We start from the raw sequence: 18,759 nt of genomic DNA on the forward strand, positions 1-18,759 counted from the left end.
CTTGAATAGATATGCTTGATTTCAAAAAAATTATTTTATAGCAAAGAAAGTAAAAAATTTAAAAACCCCAAATTTTATACAGGTTAAAATATTTCTCCTTCTTTTAACATTTCCTTCATTAAACTCTGTTCCCAAAATTTGGCTGCAGATTTAGTTCAACAGAAGAGGAAATGCCTGGCTTTATGATGCACTCCACTTAACTAATCCCTTAAACTCATTGGGAATTAGGATTCTCTGGCAGTTGATTTTAATAAGATCATTGTAATTAACAACTTTCTTCATTTCTAATACTTTACTTACCATTATATGATATTATTACTTCTTAAATGAAAGCCTGGAATAATTACACACAACATTTATTATTCAATGGACTTTGTAAAACCATAATATGAATTCCAAATGTATATGCAAAAGGTCAGACAGAGTAGTTCTTGCTCTGAATATAAGCATGTGTCTGTATTTATTTTTGCTTTCCTATCTTTCCAGAATTAATACTTATAGTTAATTCCAATAAAATTCTCAAACTTGTTCTGATATGAAAAGAACATCTGTAAGAAAAGCTGAGCTTTTAACTCAATAATATTAAAAAAAAAAATGAGGTTTTCAGCAAAATACCAGCTGTCTGAATCACCATAAAGAAAGATATTAGTTTCATTTCCTATTTACAAAACTATTTGTGTATTTTACAGTAAAGAATCAGTCACACATCTTCAGAAAAATGAGACCACAGTCTCCAAGAAGCATATACTGATAACTAAATCCCTAGTCAGTTACTGCAAATTCCACTATATGGAAGCTAGATTTTCTCATTTTGGCTTTTTGACTTGATAGTTCTTAGTGTACAGTGGTCTCCTTTGCATGGATGAGGAATAATGAGTGTGCTCATACAGAAAAGGGTCTGTAGTGTGACGTTTATAGGTTAAGGTACATTCAGATGCCTACTTCTTTACTTACTCAGAAATCTGTTAAATTTTACCACATACATCCCTCCAAAATAGAGTTGTATGGTTTTAGTGCAAACAGTACTGCTTCCACACAGCATATTCTGATATTTCACTAGATCTAGTATTTCCTGTGTTGCTGTTCTATATCATAGTCTGCTGAGCATGCAAGCAGATTAAATCCTGTTAATGCAGTCCAGACGCAAACGGAAAAATATACCTTCTTAACCATCTCTTTGAATCCCCCTTGATGACCTTTTAAGAAGGCTGTCTCTCTCTACTGACTATATGGAAGGAAAGCTTGGAATGGTAAAGCAATGGAAATAAATTTGTAAAAAATGGGAAGTGGAAGCTTGGGAATAAAAATTCAGAAGATAGTTCAATAACAATAAAATAAAATCCTTCCTATTTTTTCAAAATACTTTCAATCATTTTTTCAAGTTTGGCTATTAAGAATTAACCTTTCAGAGTATTCAGAATTTAAATAGCATTTTTGGATTCAAAGCAAAATCCTAACTGATTTCAATTCTACTTCTAAGCACTTGGGTCATTGTTTATGTGATTCTACAAAATAAACATGATGTTCTGGACAAAAAGAAAGTGAGAAATACTTTGTAAATAGTCAACATATGACAATTTTAAGTAAAGCATGCTACTTAATTGGTTAAACCAACCATTACTTTGGAACTATAAAACACAGAGTCACAGAGCATCTCATTAACAGTAACATTCAGCTTCATTAACTGCTGAATATTCCTTCATTAACAGGAATAGTCTGGCTTGTGCAGTTGCCCAACTCATTCCTCATTCAAATTTTGAAATAGATTTAAATAACAGCTCTTCGTATGGTCAGTATGTAAAAAGTGCATAAAAATATGAGCTATAAAGCCTCTGATTAAGTAAACAACGTTGAATTATTTATGAAAAAGTTGTCAGCATTTCCTATATTACAAAACAATAAGCAGTAAGATTATGCTATTCTGTGCATATCTGTTTTCTATCCTAAAAGTTTTCAGATATAAACCTGATCTGAGCTGCCTCAAATTGCCATCAGATCAAAAGAAACTGAAATTATATGCTAAATTGGTTTTGCTACCAAATAAAAAAGTGAATAAATCATAAGCATAGGCATATTCTTATAGGCAGTTAAGAAAATATTGGATATTGTTAGACATATCTTACAGATGGAATTATTTTGAAGCCTGGATTCAAATATTTCCAAGGATTCAACTGAAATGAAATGTAGTAAAATGTTTTAGCGATCAATAAATTATTTTTTCTGGTAGGAACAAGGTTTTCACATTCAGTTATGAATATGATTTCCCATTACTGGTCTTTTTGCTATTCTGTAAACAATTGTTGTTTGCCATGAAAAATTTAAAATTACCTATAGTTGCTGAAGCTGAAAAAAAAACTTTCATCATTGTCTCTGTCATACTAATAATGAACATCCTCATATGTTCATTACATCCTGTTCTTAACATCCATAGTGAAATACCAAATACCTTAGCACATAAGCCTAGATAATCCTAGCATCTTCATTTTTTTTCTTGTAACTAATTAACAAACTGAATAAACCCCCCATATACACTGAGGTCGTATTTTATACCATGTTTCATTGTAACTCTATCAGTTTCAAAACACCTGCAAAAATACAAACTGCAGAATGGAGGAATGTGATTTCTACTATGCAAATTTTATTGTGTAGGTGAGACTAGTTTTCAGGAGCTAAATTCAGCTCTCCAATTGTTTCTGCCAGCTCTGTAACTGAAAGCTAATTAACTGATATGATCTTTCTTATATCTATATAAAAGTTCTGTTTTTCTTAAGATAAATCATACAAAAGTGGAAAACGTTGATAATGTGGTCAAAATATAACATAATATATCATAGCAATATAACTACAAAACTCTATTTACTCTGGAGGAAAAAGCAATAAAAGAAAAACAAGTTAAAACATCTATTCTGTGTCATCATATCCTAAAGTATGGGGTTTTTCATGTTTGAAATAAGGCCTTGCTCATCCAGGAAAGAGGATGGTCCAGTTGGAATCAGTGAAAGGCATCCACTACTTCTTTTACCATAAAATTTATTTTTCTCCATTTATTACAATGGCAGTACTTCCAAGCAAAATACTCTCCCTTCACTGAAAGTCACAACAAACAGCACTGGAAGATTGCTAAGTAGATTGTAAGTGACACTAATAGACACAATTACTACATCAATAAAGTATTTTTTAATTTTCATTACCTATCAAAAAGTTCTTCCAAAACAAGGGAATCTTTCCCCTATTGTACACAACAACCTTCCTCAGCATCTCCTCTCTAAAAAACAACATTCATCACTCATTTTAAAGTAAGGAAAAATATTTGACTTCTAATGCAGAGATTTTAGAAGTTTGAACACTCTTCCAAACATTTGCAAGGGCCAGTGTACCCGTTTTAAGCCACTGAGTTTTTGAATGCAGTGCTATGATGGTTTTGGTAAATAATGAAAATACTGAACTTCGTCAAATGATTATAATATTGGATATACTTGAGATTTGAATTTTTTTTTGTTGGTTTTGCTGGTACTCTACCATCCACTTTGCAACAGAAATTTAAGTACACAACAAAGAAAATCCATATTCTTTTTCAAATCTATGTTTGTTCAAATTGGAAATGGATTTAACAGCTATTTTGTCTTCAAAATGTGAAAAGGAATGGAAAGTAACATAATAATTGGATTTTATTTTAACTTAAGAAGCAAATTCTAGTTTTCTCATATTAATATCTGCATACATGGGAGAGGTTTCGTGCTTAGTCTTACAGAATATGTAATTTTTCACAAAATTAAAATTGGAAGTGGCTATCATTTTCTGTTAAGAAATCAGTAAAATAAAACTTTAATCTTTTCTTAGAGTTTAAATCTGAAAACGCTGATGCTTGAGATTGTCAATGGTCATACAACTAAAATCAGACGAATCTTGAAATAAGCAGATTTTATATCTGTAAAAGTTTGAATAATTGGATATTTCCTGCATTTCAAGGCTTAACTTTTCCACACACCCAAGAATTTAAATCTTGTAATGTGGTATATACAAAGTATTTCATATGCATGCTTTCAAAGCCAGTAATAACCAAAAGAAACAAACATGTATTATGACTTCCAAAGTATACTTACTGTTGTATTTAAATACATATATATATTATACATCTCTATACTCTGCTGTAAGTTAATTCAAGAACACATGTTGACATGGAGAATGACAATGCTACTAAGCTCTATTCAAAAGAATAACACTATTTATCCAATGTTAATAAAAACTAGAATCAATAGTTTCCTGAGTTGTCACAGGTACTTTATTACATATATCATTGGAAAGGGTTTTTTTTTCTGAAAGAGAATATTATTTAAATACCTCAAAATTATCATGTGTTTCTTCCCTATTACAAAGCAAGAGTAATGACAATGGCAACTAAAATAAATTAAAAACTGATCTTACCATGGCAGCTGGGCAGGGCTCTGTTCCATCCAGGTCTTCCATCATCTCCCATGATACATGTTAGTGTAGAGTATCCCTGAAGAACATATCCTGCATCACAGTAATATGTAACAGTGGAACCCAGTTTATAATCCATTCCAAGTCTGGTTCCATTCATTATATTTCCAGGATCAAAACAAGACTCACGAAGTTTTGCTGTAGAGGAAACAAATGTGAATATAATTCTAAATATAATCCAAAATGAATAAATAATAACTATAAATAAAAATAAATAAAACCAAACATAATCTGAATATTTCCTGGCGTTCTTTTGAGGCCTTCTTTGAGTACCCGCTAGAACCTGGGGCTTTTTTAAGAAGACTTTCCATCAAAAGTCTTCTCTACTTCATTTTAACAACTGTACAAATTACTATATAACGACAGAAACTATGTCTTCTGTCCTTTTTTAAGATAATTCTTATAGTGCTCCATTTTTTTTTTCAGAATTCATTCTGATCAATGATAAAATTATACAGTTAGATTAAGTTACATCTTTCCAGTAGATAAAGCACATCCTAGTTTTAAAATTTGTGATGTGAAAACTGGTAAATAGAGGAAACCAACATGAACGGTTGCAAAATAAGAAATATGCAAACCAGAATGTCTTCAAAATGAATAAACTTCAGATGAGTTTATATATATATATGTATGATATAATGGTATATATTTTCATATACATATTTAGTCCTCAGTGGACTAAAAAATATAAAAATATACCCTAAATGTATCTCGTCTTTTATCATTTATAGCTATTTGTTTCAAATTATTGAAATAAATTTAAATATATACATGCACTTTTATATTTGCTTCCCTTTTACTTCTGTAATGTGAATACCAATGTCCAGTAACACATTGAACAAAAATAAATACTCAACACTTCTAATTAACAGCATTATTATGCAGAAGGTGAGAAAAGTAAAACATTTATGAAAAAATGTAATTTCCTTTAAGGAAAAAATAATAAATATATTATGTAGAAGATGGAGTAAAGCAGATTATTTTATGCTGTGCAGGATGGAGTCTGCAGTAATATATTTCATCAAGCAGAAGATGGAAATTTCAGACTTTCGTTAACATTTAAGGGTGTTGTGGAGAAAATCAATAGGGAACACTTCTTCCTTTTCTACAAGACCAGCACCAGCTTTCAGATACATCAAAAAAATGTTTATTTACCAGGCATATTTGCACTGTGGAACTTTCTGCTACAAGTAGGTATGGTTGCCAAAAGACTATATGAGCTTTGAACTTCCTGGAAGGCTTTTTAAGAGTTTTATATAAAAAGATGCTTTATCTGATCCTGTCAGTACCTAAACTGAAATTTCTGAAAAATTATAGATAAGCAGAAACAATTATTATTGATTTGACTTTTATATAGTTTGGCCACATGTAAACTATTGGTCACTACTTGAGCCAAGATAATGAACAAAGTACATCCCTTAAGGCCACTTTTATGTTGTAGTATTTCTGAGAGGAGATAAAGTTACATTGTGGTTACACTTGAAGAAGGAAACACAGAATAATTCTTTTGAATTTTCAATTTCACATCTTTCAAAGGAATGTCAAGATCTCCTAATGTGTTTAAAAATGTATTATGATTTGCATATATAATCTACAGAACATGGTTCTGATATGAAAAACAACACAGTAACAAATAACAATTACAATACATTTTAATCATTAAGAACAGCTATTAGGTATTCACATTGATTCATATAGGTAGTAGTACTGTGTAGTCTAAAACTTAACTCTCATTCAAAAATTTGGATGGACAATGAAAAGTCAAAAAATGCAATTTACTAGAAAGTCTATAAGATATCACATAGATATTAATAATTATTGAGTAAGCCATCCACACATTCATTTGAGAAGTCTGGCAGGTCTTAGAGCAAATTTCAAACTCTTTCAACTCTAAATTATCAAACTTTGGGGAAAAAAGGATAAATTCATTTAGGATTATAACTAATATTTTAGAAAATCAATACAATAATATTTTTCCTGTTATTGAACCAATATTGATATAACTGTATTGATTCATAATTGCTATTGTGAGATCATAATTCTTGAGTTCATTACAAAAATAATTCAAAATGTTTCAAAGGTACTCTAGAAGGTTCACAGATAAAGCAGATATTAGTACTAGATGAAAAAAATAAAGAGAGAAAAAATAAAGTAATCTATTATGTCTGGCGCATAAATCAAAAATTGAGAAAAGAATGATCTGTCACAGCACAAATTACCTCTAGGGAAAAAATACAGCCCTGTAATTTTCTTTTCCCCAAAATTATAGTTGTGACACTCTCCTGAAATTGCTGACTAAACAGTAACAATGTCACTATAGAAATAGTTTCTTAATACCAGTTCTGAAAAATAAAGCCTGAAATACTAAGTACCTTAAAACTACATTTGTAAATCTGAAGAAGCTGCTAAGTGAACTTCTAGAAAAAGTTAGTAGAATATGCTACAATGTATAAAGAACAAATCAAATGAGGCAAAATAATTCTTCAGATTGAGCTGAGAACCAGTGAAAAAAAGACCAAGTAAGAAAACTGTTTCAACAAAATTTTAAGTGCTCCCAGGGGACAGAAGGGAAAGTTCTTCACCACTGATGTCATGTTGCTCCAGCTGAGGAACACAAGACATTGATTACCCCTGAAGCCCTTTGCCTTTTTTTCCTTAGGATATTAGTATCATTAAGTTAAAAACACATAAGGACAGTGACAGATTTCGCAGAACGTTGGATAAAATGCTGTATTATTACAAAGATTTTTTTTCAGTCAGAGCATTTTAAAAATTATTTTCTGTAATAAATAGGCAGGAAATAATTTTTTTCATTAGGCAATTCAGATTTGGGTTACAGTAACATTATACTCTTGGCTGTTCATACCAGGTGCCAGTTCCTTCTGTGCATAATAAAATTTTGCAACAAGCTTTAAAGAAACCAGCATTTACTTCTCTGATAACATTGGCACACCACTGGATCAAGTAAGGTTCTGAAATACAGGCTGAAAACAGTGACATATGCTGTTTCAATCTCAAATGCAACAAGGAATTCTCTGTTGAATGACATAGTGTAATGATGCCAAAATCCTCCTGAAAACTAGTATCTCAGTGCATGGAAAATGGTATCGAAACCCAAGAGAAGCAAGTGCTTTGTCCAGGACGTGATGACTTACCACTCCATCCCTAAGTTTCAAAGATAATAAAGCCATAATAAACTTCTCAAAGATAATATTACAGACATACCAAACTATAGCAAGCATTCAATAATTATTCTCCAGAATACTTAATAGACCTAATAATCTTTTCCTCCATTATAACATAGAAATGAGAGAGAGAGAATGGGAATAAAACTCAACCATGTGGTTACAGATCAGACTGGGACATGGGTCAGTCTGAGATTTGGATCTGAAAAACAGGGTCCACAAATGAAGTTTGAGTACACTGTCACTTAAAATAGGATTAGTGTACATATAGGGCACAACTGCATCAGTTACAATTTGTATGAAAAATTTATGTTCATCAAATCAGAAAAATCTAGGTTGAAAGAGATGTAGCAAATCAGGACCAATTTGATTAGGTTACTTAGGCCTTTCTACAGTCCAGTTATGATTTTGAAGGATTCCGATGCTATCATCGTAAAGCAAGCAGTTCCAGTGTTTGACTATCAGAGTGATTAATTTTTTCATATTATGCAATTGAAATGTCTGTTATGTCAATTTGTCAGTCCATTAGCTCTCAGCTTATCACTATGAGCACCTGATAAGACTTTGGCTCGGGCTTTTCAACATTCCCTTGGAACTCTCCCTCCTTAGGTAGTTGGAACAAACCCAGCTGGGACACCTGATGCCGAATGACCAAAGCTGGATCCTACCATATGGTATGGCATCCATATCATATGATGCCATGCCCAGTATATAAATTTTGGGGAAGAAGAAGAAAGGGAGGGACATTTGAAATTATGCATTTGTCTTCCCTAGTCATCATTACATGTGATGGAGCCCTGCTTTAGAGGAGATGGCTGAACATCTGCCTGCCCATGGGAATGAATTCCTTATTTTGCTCTGCATGTGTGCATGGCTCTTGCTTTCTGTATTAAACTGCCTTTATCTCAACCCATGAGTTTTCTCGCTTTTACTCTTTTTATTATTTTCCCCATCCTGCTGGAAACTGGAGCGGCCATTTTACTGGAAAAAACTCACTTTTGCGATTTTTTCCTTGCAACTTACATTCCCATGTCTCTAGGATTGAGGTTGATATTCTCTTTCACTTTCTCGTGTTCTCTCCATGTCCAGTTTATCCACTGACTGTCCCTCCCTGTCTTCCCAGGTTTTTACTGCCAATGAGGTGACATTTGATGTGCTCTGTAAAAACTTACAGCATGTGGATCATTTGCACTGGACTTCTGGATCTTTGATACTGCTCAGTATCAAGGTCATCATAAATCACCTGCAGTATAGGTAATTCCTTCAGGTACTGGATATCTCTCCTCATAGGGGTCCATTTGCTTCAATGGATTATAACATCTTAGAAGGGATACCTTTTCCTCATGCCTGGAAGACATCACCTTCAGATGCTGAGGGCTTGTGCCCCATTTTCAATCAGTTTGTCAATCAGTTTGTCAATGCTCCCTTCCCTAGAAAAGGGATTCTAGAAAGGTGCTGGGCTTTTCCCTCTAATTCCAGTTTACTGACCCTGTTAACCCAGCATTGGTGCAGCCAATTGTATGGTATTGTATTGGTGCAGCCAAGCTGATTGTATGGTCACTGATTTTTATGAGTTCTTCCTCTTTCTCCTCCTTTTGTAATGGCCCTTCAGAGTAGCCCTCTTCCTCCTCCTTTTCCTTCTTAGTAGGAGTTTCTTTCTTTACCAAACAAGTTGATGTTTGCATCCAATATTTCTGTTTGTGTGTAGGGGTGACTGATACCAGCATGGGTTGCTCCTCTGGTTCAGTTGCAAGGCCTATCATGGCAGCTGGAGCAGCCAGAGCTCCTGTTGTTTTGTTGTCAGGTCCAGAGACCTCTCCCACTTGAGGAAAGTGAATTATGCTGAATGGAGCTTGGTAGGCCTCGGCCAGGTCTCAGCATATTGCAATGATTTGTGTCTCTCTGGAATTGCTAGGTGACAAGATACTTTCTGTCACCATTGAGTCAGGAATGGGAATGAGGAGAAACAGACTCTACGTCTCAGAAGGCTAATCTGAGTTTATTAGAAGTACATTTTTTTATACATTGTTCCAATACAGGTGGACCTGATTGGTCATTTAATCAACACCCCATTATACCACTGGCTAATTAAGAAGACACCCTCTGGTAAATATCTTATGAGAAAACAACTGTTCAAAACATCAGCTGCAAGATTGTTTTAATTCTTTCTCTCAGCCTTTTCAAAACTCCCCAGAACAATTCCTGGGAAAGTTTATCTGGCTTTCTCTCTCTGACCAGACTGTCACATCCACAACTTTCCTCAAATATTTTAGTAGTTTTTCAGCATTCTACACTTTTTCAGGGCTGAACTACCAAAACATTGGAGGCACCCACTGTCCTTGGTACTTGCCCACACATTCCCATGCACTCTGTAACTTGTAACGAACCAGATTCAGGGCAGATCTCTAGGCAGTATTCCTAAATAATTGTTTAACCTCAAGCAAAACCTGAAACACATGCAGGAGACATAACAATATGAATATGCTGCTTTGAACATCTCAAGGATATTCAAAATTCTCAAGAGCTATTGAAATTAGCCTGGAGGAGAATGAAAAGGTGAAAGTGAAAGAAAAGATGAAGGAGTGGGGCAAGTGTTCCTCCTCATCTTCCCCATAGATTGGGTCTCTGATGAGAAGAGATAAATGTTGTGATTGTTAATATTTATCAAGAGGTGGTTCCCTAAAAGTACATATCTAACAGCCATACTGAGTAAAAATACAATATTAGTCTCACAAACAGGAATTATTTTATCATATCTTGAGCCAGTTACACAGTCTATCAAATTATATCCTTAATCCAGTCCCCAGAGGTAACAAAACAACATACAGAGAAATTAAGTTGTTACATAACGCAGTTCTCAGAACAAGCACAACAACTCTGACTCCAAATAAATCAACATTGTGACCAGTGATTATTGAATTAACATAATGGATGATTAAAACAAATTTGCTTAAACACACTCTGGTCAGACCTGCAGCCAACTTGTTAAAAAGGACTGTTGAGTTTTAGCCCCAGTCAGCAACTAAGGGCCAAGCAACTGCTCATTCAGTGGGATCCACAGTAGTATGGGAAGAGAACTGGAAAGGTTAAATTGAGATAATTTGTAGATTGAAATAAGAATGGTTTAACAGCTTCAATAAAATATAATAATAATAATAACAATAATAGAAACAATAATAAATTGTAATGGAAGGAAAATTTAAACAAAGAGATGGACATAAAACCCCAGGAAAGCAAGTTATGTAAATGAAAAATAATTCCTCATGACCAACTGACTGATGCCCAGCCAGCACCTGAGTAGGCTCCCCCAGGCCAGAATATAATGTTGGAAATATGGGGTCAGCTGTTGTGGCTGTGCTCCCTCCCAGCTTCTTCTGCTTCCCCAGTCTCCTTTCCAGCAAAGCAGCATGAGAAGAGACTGTCTCCCTAATAAATATCTGTTGCTGTTCAGTAAGAAATGACACAGACTCACCAGGAGGCTGGTTTGCACAGCATCTCGCTTTACTTCAAAATTCCAATTTTTATACACTTTTCTGATACAGACAGACCAGATTGGTCAATTAATTAATACATTTCACCGAATTGGCTAATTAACAAAACACCTTTCCTATAAACAATCTTTGAGAAAAACAGGAAAACAGAGTAGGAAAACAACACTTACAGGTTGTTTATAATAACAAGCTATCATTGTTTATCTTCAACTCCCTAAAGTCTCACAAGCTAACTCTGGGAAAACGTATCTAGTTTTTTTGCTCTCTGACCAAGCTGTCACATCCACAAATATCCTTCACACTTGGATTGGTGGAAAGGAGAAACACTTTGATTCTGTGACACAAGGCTTCATTAAACAGCACAGAATAAAAAGACTGGCCTGTTTAAAAATAATTTATTTTCTTGTTATTCAGAAGCTCTGTGATATTGAATCACTCCCTGTAGCACTTCCGTCTGCATTTATTATTTTTCAATTTAGTTGAAGAAATATACGTAAGTGAACTGAAACACTTCATACATCTGGGCTTACCATCAACATGGTTGAGACCTACTTTCAACTTTTCAGTTGAAAAACTAGCTCATACTATGGAGACAAATTCCTTGACATCTGTAGGATACGATGACTGTAGGAAAGTATATGGAGGCCTCATGGGCTTTACGAAGCAATAAATACATTATTCTTTCCCTTCTATATCTTTGCACTTACTAACTGCTCTCAGAATAAACGGAGAAGAAAATAAGACCAAGGAGGTCTATATCACCCCTATTTTCTTTCTGATTGTCTTTACAGAATATTTTCATATTCATTTAATAGCAAATGTTTCTGTTTCTCAAGCCATGCAGAGGTAGTAATGAAAACTTGTATTGATTATATATTTTGCAAGTCTACATTTTCTTGTTTATTGTGCTATGACCTCAGGCAGATCTGAGACTGGTTGACAGCTCTACTGTGGTCTATCATATAAAGGTCTAGCCAAAATAGTGTTTTATTTTCAATATTGGACTCCTAGATTCTAGCATGTCATTTCATCTAACAGGACCTTAAATGCACCTAAATCAACATGGCCTTCTATGTAAAATAAAAAAAAAAAATAAATTCTGGATAAAACATACATATATATATATATATATATATATATATATATATATATATATACACATATATGTGTGTGTGTGTGTGTGTGTGTGTGTGCGCTGTTAAGTCATGCCACTGCAACATTATTTTTGAAACCTGTAAACTGCTTTCTCCTATTCTTTCATAGAATGACAGACTCATAGAACTATTTAGGTTGCAAGAGTCATTAAAGATCATCTACCTCCAAATGCTCCTGCCATAAGCAAGGAAGACCAGGTTGCTCAGAGCTTCCAATAGACCAAGTTGCTCAGAGCTGCACCCATCCCATTTTTTTAAAACCTCCAGGGATGGAGAGTCCACAGTCTCCCTGGGCATCTTTTCCCAGTGCTTCACAACCCTCACAATATTAAGAATTTCTTCTTCATATCTAATCTAAATCTGCCCTCCTTCAGCTTAAGGCCATTCCCCCTTGTCCTATCACTACATGCCCTCATGAAAAATGCCTGCCCAGCCTTCTTGTAAACCTGCTTCAAACACTGAAAGGAATCGTACATTCAACATAAAAGGTAAATGAAGTCATACTAGAAACTTTATTTTAGGTTAGCAATCTTATAACATTGTACTTGCATGAATAGAGAATTCCCATTATCATATTCTCAGGCAAAACAAAAACATTACCAGGCAGAAAATTATGAGAAATTAAGCCAGAATTTGTACTCATACATTGATCTTTGTAAATATAGAGAAAAATAGTTTTATTTACCTTTGTATTCCAGGTGGAATCCAGTAAAACTAACAGATCCATCACTCCGAAAAGCCAGATGCATGGTATTTGAACTGCTCTCTATCCTCTCTGGCAGTTTGCTGTCTTGAAAGCTCCCAATCAGTGGGCTATTACTGTCTGGCCCATCATAGATATAAAGAAAATCATAATTTGGTTCTATACTGAAGCTAGAAAACAAAAAAGAGAAATGTTAGATGGAATACACTTTGTCTAACATTTTCACTCCTTTTAGCTTAAATTCGAAATTTACTATCACTGTTTTAATAAAAGGAAAAAAAATCCCTCAACTGTCAGAAAAAAAATGATTTGTAGAAGTGTTTTATTAGAAAACACAGAAATACTGTATCTTTTATTTCACACCTTAGAAACAATAAATTCCTGCTAACCAGAAAAAAAAAGGAAGGCTTTTTAAATAGAGAAAAGAATAATAACATATTTCTAAATATTTAGGAAAATAAACAGCCTAGATCTATTGGAACCCTTGGCAGAAATGCTTTGTGATATAATTCATTCAGCTTCCAACAAGACTAAACTCTTTCAGATAGCCAGAGGATGATGTTCCTATATCTCTTAGACCAAGAAGCATTTTGTCTCTGATCAGTTTGAATAAAAAGATGAAGTATTGAAACCTCCCATTTTCTTCTGAACTACATTATAGTTTGTTAAGTAACTTAATTAAATTCAAACTTAATTTTAGTTAAGGGCAGACATTTAACCAATTTTGCTTGTAAGATTGTCCCCATACAGAAAGAGTTTTCTAGAAAGGTAGTTAGTAAGAGAATGAAAATCCATACTATTATGTGTCTACGTGACAGTAGCCCCTCACTGAAATAAACGTAGGCATTGAAGACCTGATAGAGCTCCCCTTTTAACTTTTGGATTATTTCAAAAGCTTTTCCTTATAAAAGAAATGCAAAAGTAAAATATCAACAGCTTTGATTATTAAAGTGCCATAGTTCATCTTGAGTTTAAAAGGATTAGCTGGAGTAAGTTCCACTCAAAAGACTATTTAACAGTACTTAGTGGAGTATTCAGTGTTTCTCACTCTAGAACAGTCTGTGTGTCATAAATGAGGCAATTCTCAGTAAAGATGCAATCTACTTTGACCAGGACTAAGCTTCTGAGTTTCTATCAAAGATTCATAGCAACAGACCATATTTTGAGATTTTTTTAAACTTGGCAGTATTTGGGATCTATAAACTGTTCACAGTATATGGAGTCACACTTCAAAATATTTTTTTTAATTCTATGATGCAGGATCTCATATCTAAATGTAGAATATAAAAAGCAGAATATTCTTTAATATATTGAGCTCATGAAATTAAGCCAAATCAACAAAAGAAGTACTAGTATAGAATAGTTTCCTTACCAACTTACAACATTCTGAAATCACCAACAAAATAATTATACTGTTAATTATGTAAATATAATTATGTAATTAATTTCCTTAGGATGGATTTACAAAAACACATACTATGTTACTGAGCACCAGGAACAGACAACTATATGACCTACCTCTCTAAAGAAATCATCACTGGTCAGAACAATATAGACACTATTATAGACACCCAGCATAAGGAGAACTTAAATTTGATGGGACATCATAAGTACCATTTTACCTTGTTTGTGACATATTTTCTAGCTGGAATGCATAATTTTCACATATAACAGATATATTAATTTACATCATGTGTTACATACAGTGCAGACAGCAAAAATTCTTTTGTGAATTCTATTAAGCTCAATTTAGTCTTCTATTGTGATAAAAGTCTAGAACAATTCCATTTAATACCCAGAACATCAGGAAGTATCTTGAGTATCCTGAAATTATATGGACTAATAAAACTAAATTTAAATTCTACTTTTGAAATTTTGCCTAAATAGCAGGTGCCACATACAAATCGATGAATCAATAGTTTTCATCATTAAAGACCATCCTGGTTTGCATACATTTCAGTGAATTACTCCATGCTACCTTCTCAGGAACTGAATCTTAGTTAAATTGAGCACCATCTACCTCAACATCAGCCAGTGCAAACCGAATGCTTATAAGGAAACAGCAATGAGTTTCCAAGCTCCACCTGTATGTGTATTGATGACTCTGACATATTTATTGTAACTTTTAACAAAGATAAGGATTAGTAATCCCTTTGATAGTGATATTAAGTACACATATATTACCCTACAGAGATCTGAAACAATGATCTGTTTGTTCAGAGAATCTGAACAAACAATAAGCTCTAATAATAAAACCAATAATAAAATTATAACCTTGACTTTAAAAAATTTAAGTAGCAGCTTACCTGATAAATGCTAATGATATAACATAATCACTATTAACATTGATAGTCCAGTCACAATCTCTGCTGTGAGGGTAAGGATGAGGAAAGTTTGGTGAAAGTATAAAACCTGATGAGCCAGTCAGGTTTCCTCCACAGGGAGCTGTGAATAAAAATAGATCGAACTTGAGGAAAGAAGGTAAGAGACAAAGAAGCAAGTAGCAACAATCTGTTCACTGACATTTAGTGTCCTCTAAAAGTTAAACAAGTGAGCTATTTACAAAGCTTTAATAGAAAGAAACAAAAAATATATTTACATTTTGCCTTAGACAAATACTAATACTATTATGTGAAACACTTGGTTTTGAAATCTGTCCTTTTGCTTGCATAGCATAATTTCAAGGCTTTTCTGAATATACTGTGAACTTGAAAAATGTCTGGCTACACACATAAAAAGACTTGACTGATAAGCTTTCCTTTTTCTACTTCTTGTTAAAGGCATTCTAAAAGAACCTCATTAGGCAATGAAACATGATACTTACATTGGTAATGCAATTATCTGCCTTTTCACCAGATAACAGTGACTTGTAGTTTGGATCAAGATGGATATAATATAAATTAAATTAAAAAAAATATTCAAGAAATTGCACTTTTCAAAGTCAGAGATAAATAAAATAGCTTTAAGCACAATCAGAATAAAACAACCACATTTTTCTATGTGGATCTGAGGTTCCCAAATTTTGTGGAGTTTCAGTCCAGAAAAAATAAAGAGTAAAAAAGAAGGAAGATATAATGAAATTTTATTCTTCAGCATTCCTTACGCGAGACTTCATGCAGCAACAAGAGAATAATCAGGTTTTCTAAAAATCTTTTTTGAAAGAACTTTTAATGTTATTCAAAAGATTCCAGATAAGATTTATAAAGATTTATAATTTTGAAAGTTTTAATTCTGCTAAGTGATGATCTGGGCCTAGGAAGGTAATTGATTACTCAGGTCTTCTGCAACAAACATTCTGTGAGCTCTAAGGTTATTTAAATCTCTGATAAAATCATATAGATCATTGAGTGCAACCATAAACCTAACACTGCCAAGTCCACCACCAAACCATGTTCTTAAGTGCCACATCTACACGTGTTTTAAATACCTCCAGGGTCAGGGACTAAGCCGCTTCCCTGGTCAGCCTGTACCAATGCTTGGTAACCCTACTGGTGGTGAAGAAATCTGTCCTTATAGCCCATCTAAACCTCCCACGGTGCAAACTAAGGCCATTTCCTCTCATCCCGTAATTTGTTACTCGGGGGAAGAAATGAACACCACCCGCAATACAACTTCATTTCAGGTGCTTGTAGAGACCAAGAATGTCTTCCCTGAGCCTCCTTTCCTCTAGGCTATACAACATCAGCTTCCTCAGGTGATCTTCATAATGCCTGGTCTGGACCCTTCACCAGTTTTGTTACCCATCTCTGGACTCACTCTATTACCTAAATATCATAGTATGGGTTCCTGTTGGGTAATAATTTGTATTGACTTTATGATTCTAGACAGTTGATTAATTGTTTTATTATATTACTATACTATACAATACTTATTAAGAAAAAACTTGTTGCTCTTCTAGACAATCTGATACAGACAGACCAGATCGGTTAATTGAATCTAAAACACTATTACTAGTAACTAATTAAGAAGTCACCCTTTAATAAACAAACTTCCATACCACATTCCACATGTGCACAACAACAGGTATAGTAAGTGAAGATAAGAATTGTTTCTCATTATTTTCTCTGATCTCACAGCCTTCCCCAGGACAATGCCTGGGAAAGTTGTGCCTGCTGTTCTCTGTAGAGAGAGCTATGACAACACCTCAATGTCACCAGTGCCGAGTACAGGAGGATGATCACTGCCCTGGCCATACCTTGCTGATATAAGCCAGGATACCATTGGATTTCTTGGCCTCTGGGCACACACTGGCTCATGTTTGGCCACCTGTCAACCAATGCCCCCAGGTCCTTTCCCACTGGGCAGCTTCCCAGCCATTCATCCCCCAAGCCTGGAGTGCTATATAGTGTAGCGCAGGATTCACCACTTCACCTCATTGAACCTTGTAGCAGTGGCCTTGGCTCATTGATCCAGCCTCTCCAAAACCTGCTGCAGAGCTTTCCTACCCTCCATCAGGTCAACACTCCAGCACAACTTAGTGACACCTGAAAACTGAGAGTGTGCTCAATCGCCTCACCCAGATCATCAATAAAGACATTAAAGAGGACTGGCCCCAGTACTGGCCCCTGGGAAACACCACAGGTGACTGGCCATCAACTGGATGTAACTCCATTCACCTTGACTCTCTGGGCCCAGCTATCCAGTCAGTAGCTATCCAGTGAAGAGTTTACTTGTCCAACCTATGAACAGTCAGTTTCTCCATGAGAATGATGTGGGAAATACTGTTAAACACTTTACCAAACACTGAATAGTTAACACCCCTAAGCAGCTGACCTTGTTATACAAGGAGATCTGGTGGCTCATGCAGAACCTACCTTTCATAAACCAGTGTTGTCTGGGCCTGATCCTCTGGTTGTTCTGCATGTGCTGTGTGATTGTACTCAAGAGGATTTGTACAGATAAAGATGATATGTACGTGTATAATTCAACCTACTGGGAAATTTACAGAGTATTTCCAAATATCATGAGAAATACTGCTTCCAGCTCTGGGGCATCCAACACAAGAAAGACATCGACCTTTTGGAGAGAGTCCAAATGAGGGATGATCAGGGAGATAGAACACCTCTCCTATGAAAACAATCTGAGAGAGTTGGGATTCCTCTGCCTGGAGAAGACAAGGCTCCAGGAGAACTTATGGTGCCTTTTCAGTGCCTAAAGAGGGCCCACAAGAGAACTGGAGGAGGATTTTTCACAAGGTCATTTAGTAGCAGGACAAGGGGGAAGTGTTTTAAACTTAAAAGTACATTTAGATCAGGTTTTAGGAGGAAATTCTTTACTGGGAAGGTGGTGAGACTTGGAGCAGGTTGATCATGGAATTTTTGCATGGCTATGCCTGGAACTGTTCAAGGTCAGGCTGGATGGGGCTTTGAGTAATTTGGTCTAATGGAAAGTGTCCCTGACACAGCAGGAGGGTGAGAATTACGTGGTCCAACCCAAATCACTCTGTGAATCTATGAATTAAATCACAGGTCATTTATGAATTCAAGTAAAGCAAGTAGAATACTTAAGTACATTAACATATCCACAGTTACAGTATATATGATTATAGTCTTTCTACGCAAAATTAACTCAAAATAAAACAAAACACCAAAAATTAGAATCTTCATTTACATTTCACTATTAAAATTGGTGATGAATCATAAAATCATCATTTTGTGTAAAAACAGAAGTGGAAACAGCAGACATTGGGATGGCTTTAGTAACACAATAATATCACAAATTAATAGTGCTAGCAAGTTCATAAA

General features: G+C 34.6%; 1 protein-coding gene across 3 annotated transcripts in view; it reads right to left on the bottom strand.

Moving 5' to 3' along the window:
- The window catches only part of CSMD3 (CUB and Sushi multiple domains 3), a 585,002-nt gene that overhangs the window by 157,204 nt on the left and 409,039 nt on the right, over nucleotides 1-18,759 (bottom strand). For all 3 annotated transcript variants that reach the window (XM_053983153.1, XM_053983147.1, XM_053983136.1), the window contains 3 exons: nucleotides 15,322-15,460; nucleotides 12,998-13,185; nucleotides 4,426-4,620 (listed from right to left, as the gene is read on the bottom strand). In XM_053983153.1, coding sequence (XP_053839128.1) covers nucleotides 4,426-4,620; nucleotides 12,998-13,185; nucleotides 15,322-15,460 — 522 coding nt within the window. The remainder of the gene's footprint in view (nucleotides 1-4,425; nucleotides 4,621-12,997; nucleotides 13,186-15,321; nucleotides 15,461-18,759) is intronic.

The sequence above is a fragment of the Vidua macroura genome, chromosome 1 (genome assembly GCF_024509145.1).
Source record: "Vidua macroura isolate BioBank_ID:100142 chromosome 1, ASM2450914v1, whole genome shotgun sequence".
In the NCBI taxonomy this organism is placed as follows: Eukaryota; Metazoa; Chordata; class Aves; order Passeriformes; family Viduidae; genus Vidua; species Vidua macroura.